The sequence below is a fragment of the Sinocyclocheilus grahami genome, unplaced genomic scaffold, assembly GCF_001515645.1.
Source record: "Sinocyclocheilus grahami isolate Dianchi unplaced genomic scaffold, SAMN03320097.WGS_v1.1 scaffold741.1, whole genome shotgun sequence".
Classification (NCBI taxonomy): domain Eukaryota; kingdom Metazoa; phylum Chordata; class Actinopteri; order Cypriniformes; family Cyprinidae; genus Sinocyclocheilus; species Sinocyclocheilus grahami.
Window position 1 is genome coordinate 458,629 of NW_015505920.1, and position 7,225 is coordinate 465,853.

Here is a 7,225-nt window from a genome sequence, read left to right on the forward strand (position 1 = left end):
TGTTCATGATGAGCATTTTATTATAGTCATCATATGTTTTATAAAGATGGGTTGTTATATTTTAGTCATGTGTAGTATGTTTTTTGGTCAGCAGGTGGCAGACGATGTAAATATTGTAAAATAACAATGACTTCACAATAAAGTTCAAGAAAAACATTTTTGGTTTGAGAAATGTATGAAAACTCACAAAACCTAAATAAAACAACTAAATTGCTTGAGGCTAAAACTACACAACTAAAGCTTGAGAAACAAACAAAAATTACAGTTGCACTCATTCTAACATGAAATGAAATGTTATCTTGGGAAGAAAATGCTCTTCCACAACATATCACAAATTATGAAATAGAAGGCCTATGTGATTTTTTTTTTAATGACTTTTTCTGATAATTTGATCCAATATAATGATCATGAACGCAGTCATACACAATGAATCATACACAAACGCGTGTGAAAACTTGCCCCAGTATCATTGTGACAGCTTGTCTTAACAACCTGACACGTTTTAGGAGATAATTTGTGTTTTTCAAAGACCCATGCTTTAATCCCTTGACTCCCACTGCCTGTGAAAACAATTTTCAGATTGTTCCTGCAGCCTTGCCAGTAAGTATTGACCCAGAGCTGTATCCTTTCAGATTTCACCCTTATAGAAATTCCTGTGTGTGTTGTGGGAGACGCTGCTTTTGTCTGGTAATATATGTAAATATCTGCTCAGCACAGATGGCTGTTCTGCTTTCCCTTTTCACACCATCTCTCTTTCTCTCCACCTAACTCTTGTGTTTCTGGTAATGTCAATGTCCCTTTAAACCCACTTCAGCCCTTAAAGTCTCTCTATTTGTGGTTTTAAGACTCAGTACTGCTCCCATTACAGCCTCTATAACTGTCACTCAGTCACTAGAGATCTGCTTGTGCTATATTAATTTGGTTAAATGTGAAAGATTTTTCTGCAGGCTTTCAGGTAGATTGTCTTCTCACAAACAAATATATATTTGCATCCACTCAGCAGCAATCAGTGCTTCACTGTTAAGGTAATTATTATTCATTGTAGTTTAATAATTATACAGTATGTAATAATTATATGTAGACAGACAGATAGATAGATATTCCAAATAAAAAAGATGAATATTAATAGTAAAAAAACTTGAGCTCTTTTATTTATATATATATATATATATATATATATATATACTGTATATATAGTCCAAACACCAAACATTCACATATATAAAAAATAATACATAGATAGATATTCCTCATAAAAATATGAATGATAACAGTAAAAAAACTATAAATATATACATATAATAAATAATATAATAAGTATAAAAATTACTTGTTTTGGTGCAACCTAATGTATTCAGTTTTATTCTGTCATATTAAATTATATTTATGAATTAAGTTAATTAGTACTTTTTTTAAGGTTCTTCGAGAATTTATGTTCACTGTGATCTACGTGTGCCATTTTTTGCCATTGTTACTCTTTGTGCTTCTTCCTTTTGAAAGAGAGTGGGAGAGAGAAAGGGAACGAGAGAGAAAGAGGGAGGGACAGAAGAGTAGAGAGATAGCAGTGAGTGGAAGAGAGCTGCAGTAGAGATTGTGCACCTGCCTCAGAGAGAACACAACAGATGAAAAAGAAGAGAAGGATGCAAAGAATCATCTGACCTTGTATTCGGACAACCTAAAAAACAACAAAGAACTGGAATTCAAAGAAAAAAAGAGAAGTGTGGACAAGTTGTGTGAAGACTGAGAGGAGGCATTGAGGAGACAGAACACAACCAACAAAGTAAAGAGATGAAGCCTGTATATTGAGCCGCTTTTAAGAGAAGACGACAGAAAATCCTGCTGTTTCATTGAAGAGAGAGAGAGCAGAGCAGATGTACCAAACTCATGGGCTGTAGAAAGTGAGCACAATATCACCACAAATTAGACAAACTTAAACATCCGGACATAGACTGCTGGGTGACAAGGATGCATAGTACCAAACTACAGTTTCTTGAGCTTAGTGTATAGCATCTAATTATGGCACAACATGCTCAAAGCAGAGACATTGAAGATTGGAGTGAAACTGCTGAAGAAGGTTTTCAGCTGAACTGATACGGTCCTTAACAAGCAGCCATTAGCACCTTATACAAGCCAGCCACCAACACAGTTTGAACTTCGGACAAAATCACCTCACCTCTCTCCTCTCTACTTTCTCTCATTCTCTGTTCTGTATGTGATGGAGGTCTGAGGATTAGTCATCATGCCAGTGATGAAAGGGCTTCTGGCCCCTCAGAACACCTTTCTTGACACCATCGCCAAGCGCTTTGATGGCACACGTGAGTAATTCTGTTTTTCTCCAACCTCTGTCACAGCTTTCACCTTCAGAGACTCTGAAACTCATTCTAATGCAGCTTCTGACCTCATATATAAAATGTGAAAGGAGTTTCAAGTCTTACTATAGGATTTACTAATAGTTTGAATTAGCTTTTATTTCTCAGTTATCATTTTAATTTTAGTTGAAGTTTTAGTAATTTTGTTTTGTGCTTCTGTAATGTTTATAAAATGTTAGTTTTTTTTCATTTTGTTTCTTTAATTTATTTTATAATAATAATGATGTACTTTAGTACTTTAACTTATTTAATTCAGTTAGTTGGCAACATTACGGAAATTTTAAATCTGATATTTATATTTTATTTTACTTCACCTTATTTCAATTACTGAAAACATTTTTTATTCATTTTAGTTAATAACTATACTGTGTCAAGTTCTCAAGAAATAGTGAAGATATAAGTCTGCAAAGACTAAATTGTAGATAAGATTTTTTGCTCATGAAATATTTTTCAGGCAATATTTATACATTTCAAATATGCATATTTTAAATAATGAGATCATGTTACCTCAATTATAAAAAAAATAAAAATCCTCATGAGTAAAGATTAAAATCAGAATACTTGAATGGAAAATACAGAATGTCCTGCTCATTTTATTTGCTGTGGTATAAGGTCTTCCTCCTTCCTCCATTATGCTCTTTTTCATGTTTATTTCTTACAGTTTGTACCTCTATTTTGTGACAAATTAAGTGAACATTTTAGGCTAATAAAAGCATGTCATTATGCTTTGATTACAAAAAGTATGGCTATGTTGTAAGAAGTTCAGTATGAGCATTATAATGTTTACTTAATATATGTTAATTCAGCAGGCAGACTCGTGCTGAAATTTTGCCATCCTTGATGGCTGAATGTCTCATTTTAGTATCAGTAGGTGAGATGAGGGATGTGTTGTATCATCTTGAGAAATTGTACTTGGTAAGGTTTAGGAGTCGTGCTTTTTGCTGTATGCATAAATCTAGGCTGAACTGTTGTATTTGAGTGTCTGTGTGTGTACATTTGAGAACAGAAAAATCCCTGAAGTGTTATTCATTGCAAGAACGCCACTCAGTGTTCAGTAGTGTGGGAGTTAATGCACTACAATTCTGTGCAAACACGAGCGAACAAATGATGGATGGCAATAGATGATGGGATCATTTTGTTTGAGTGGTCTTCACTCCCTCTCTACCTGCCATCATGTCTGTCGAGGGAACTCAAAGCACACTAAAGCCATGAAGTTGGGCATGACTAAACCTTGAATGTGCGATAGCATGTGCTAATGTGTTGAATTGACCCTATCTGCTCTGAACTGACAGACACAATGGTGTTAGTCAGTGTGTTATAGTCTGATCCGTCAATACAGGATATAGTATATATCACTTTCATCAAGAGTTTATTCATCTCATCTAGTTATCTAGGTTACTCAAAGCTTTGTTCACTGCACCCAAATCTGATGCATGAAATCTTTAGGACTGACTATACTCTCAGAAAAAAAGTTGTCACTGGGGCAGTACCCTTTCAAAAGTTACACCTACCTTATTTACCCCTAAAAGGTACATATTAGTGCCTATAGCCCTGTTGAAAAAACCAGCATATGCTGGTTAGGTATGTTTTGAAGCATGGCAGCTGGTTTGAGCTGGTTTAAGCTGGAACTTAGTTGGTCATGAGCTGGTTTAAGCTGGTTATGAGCTGGTCCTGAGCAGGAGCTACATGCTTCGGACCAGCACATAACCAGCTTAAACCAGCTCATAACCAGCTTATAACCAGTTCATGACCAACTAAGTTCCAGCTTAAACCAGCTCAAACCAGCTGCCATGCTTCAAAACATACCTAACCAGCATATGCTGGGTTTTTTCAACAGGGAGTGTACATATTAGTACCTTTTGAAAGGGTACTGAGAGTGTGCGAAGGGATGAAATCGGATGCGTTTGTTCAGCGCATGTGAATTTGATCACCTACAGATTGAATTTTGGGATCCAAATATTGCAATAATGCAAATACAAATAATACAACAATGCAAAGAAAATCCCACTTAAAAACAATTTCACCATTCAAACAGAAAAGCATCAGATTTTAAACAACATGCAAATGTGGTTTGAATCGGTTTTGTAACATTGCGTTTTCATATAGTTAATTTTTTTTCTGTTTATACTACAAACAACTAAATGGATTCAAACTGGATTCACTTTGAAATGTTAAACTTGCTTCACCTGCATTCGGTGTTCATGATCTGTCACATGTGTGGTGAATTTGCGGTTCATTCAGCCCACCACATATACATTTCACTATTGGTGTGAATACACCATTAATCTGTGACTCGTTTTGCTTTTTCACATCAAGTTTTGGTCTGAAATGACCTTAACTAGACTTTTCACTCAAAGTGTGATGATCAAAGAGTTTCTGGGTACAATTTTACATTTCCTCATTTACGTCTAATAAGATCTTGCACCATCTTCACCCAGCCTGAATATCGGATACATTGAAGCATCTGGTGTCAGTCGCTTCCTGGTTAGACTGTAAGGAGTCTCTTAATGAGCTCTCAGGAGATTTCGCCAGTAGCCTTTCACCTTCTCAGCACTCCTGTGTGATGAGGCTATTAAAATAAGAAACATTACAAACCAATGACAGCATCCACTCAACAAGCAGAAATAGTGATAGCCATATTAACTAAAAATAAGCAAAAGGCTTTTGCTTTCTCTCATCCTCTCCTCCTTAGGCATTGCTTTTTGAGTAAGTGGAACGTAGGGGAAAATTTAACAAAAGCAATGCCCTTAACTCACTGTACAGCCAAACATTTAAATCATATGAATCATTCCCTCTGCCGTTCCTGGAGACATATTTTCACACAATGAAATGTCACGCTGACCATTTGCTCTCTCACTTTTCAGAACAACCTCCTGCTATCATGTCACACCCGTCCTATAAGCAACACTGGCTGTCTAAATTCAGTGTCAGTATGTACATGTGTGAGTGAGAGACGTGACGTTGAGAAATTGTATACCTCGGTATCTCCACCCCTCTCTCTCTCTCTCTCGCTCTCGCTCTCGTATTTTCCTTCTCCTTCATAATCACTTAAATCACTTTTATCTGGAGAGGATTATTAGAACAGAGAGGTGCTTGACAAAGAATTGATGTTGTGTTTTATAGCCTGTACTTCATTAAAACGGTTGTATTGATCATGCAGAACTGTCTACAATCTACATTATAAAAAAATCCAATTTGATGTTCTACAAAACTTTGAGCATGGTTTGAATCACACTAGTATGCATGAAGGCAAAACTGATATACATTACGATTTGTTTAACATTTTCAAAAATATACATTCATGTTGAAATGTTTTTGAAAGAAGTCTCTTATGCTCACCCAAGGCTGTATATTAAAATTATGCTTTAACATTTAATTTATTCCTGTAATGCAAGGCTGAATTTTCAGCATCATTACTCCAGTCTTCAGTGTCACATGATCCTTGAGAAATCATACTAATATGCTAATTTGCTGCTTCAGAAACATTTCTTATTATCAATGTTGGAAACAGTTGTGCTGCTTATTATTTTTGTGGACACTGATACTTTTTCAGGATTTTTTTGATGAATAGAAAGCTCAAAAGAACAGTATCTATTTGAAATGGAATCCTTTTATAGCATTATAAATGTCTTCACTGTCACTTTTGGTGCATTTATTGTGTCCTTTCTGAGTAAAAGTATATTTCTTTCCATAATAATAATAATTATAATAAAATAAATAAACAAAAAATTCTTACTGTCATGTCATGTTTTGGTGTAAGTTCAGTAGCATCCTGCATCCTGGCTAGCTATTAGCCTACCTCAGTTTTAGCATCTGTGTGAGTGTTTTGTTTGCAGTTATTAGCAGCTTTCTCTTGGCAATTAAAGCCTCGCTAACGTCATAATTCTAATTTTCTCATCCTGCTATTTGCCTGTTAATTGTGTACGGTACTGTTAGTCATTTTGGAAGAAAGAGCATAAGAGTGAAAATGTCACAGCAGGTATTTTGAAAAACCAATGTCTTTACTGTCACGAATCCGGTCCGTGGCCTTCCGGCCGATTAGCTGCCTTACCGAGCCATTCCGTGTTTTCTGTTTTAGTCTCGTGTATTGTTCTGCATTTTTCACTCCCCTAGTGTTAGCTGTCTTACCGAGCCTAGTGTCTTGTTTTTCCTTGTTTTCATCATCTTGCCTTGTCGGTTTCCCCGTTATCCCTCGTGTCTCGCCCAATTGGATACTGTTCGCCCCTCATGCAATGGCCCCCGCACTAGATTACGCTCACAAAATGGCGGACACAACAGCGCCCCGTTATGTGAAAGTTGATCTTCATGAACCAAGTCAAATCACAGTTAATCATTGTGAGTCAAGTCACAGCTGATCTTCCGGAGTCCAGTCAAGTCACAGTTGATCATGAGGCAAGTCAGATCACAGTTGATTACCCTGAGTCAAGTCAACTCACAGCAGATCTTCATGAACCAAGTCAAGTCACAGCTGATCTTCATGAACCAAGTCAAGTCACAGTTGTTGTTCATGGGTCAAGTCAAGTCACCGCTGATCTTCCTGAGTACAGTCAAGTCACATTTTATTGTCATAAGTCAAGTCAAGTCACAGCTGATCTTCATGACCCAAGTCAAGTCACAGCTGATCTTCATGAGTCAAGTCAAGTCACAGTTGTTATTCATGAGTCCAGTCAAGTCATAGCTGATCATCCAGAGTCACGTCACAGCTGATCATCCTGAGTCACGTCACGTCACGTCACAGCTGATCATCCTGAGTCACGTCACGTCACAGCTGATCATCCTGAGTCTCGTCAGGACACAGCTGATCGTCAGGAGTCTTGTCATGTCCTGTCTGTTGCACCCAGATCGTCAAGGTCAGT

At 36.7% G+C, this 7,225-nt stretch overlaps 1 protein-coding gene across 1 annotated transcript in view; it reads left to right on the plus strand.

The window, feature by feature from the left end:
* The first annotated feature begins 2,239 nt into the window (after positions 1-2,239).
* Positions 2,240-7,225, plus strand: part of LOC107560761 (potassium voltage-gated channel subfamily H member 4-like) — a 29,466-nt gene continuing 24,480 nt past the window's right edge. The window contains exon 1 of the mRNA XM_016245021.1: positions 2,240-2,315. Coding sequence (XP_016100507.1) covers positions 2,240-2,315 — 76 coding nt within the window. The remainder of the gene's footprint in view (positions 2,316-7,225) is intronic.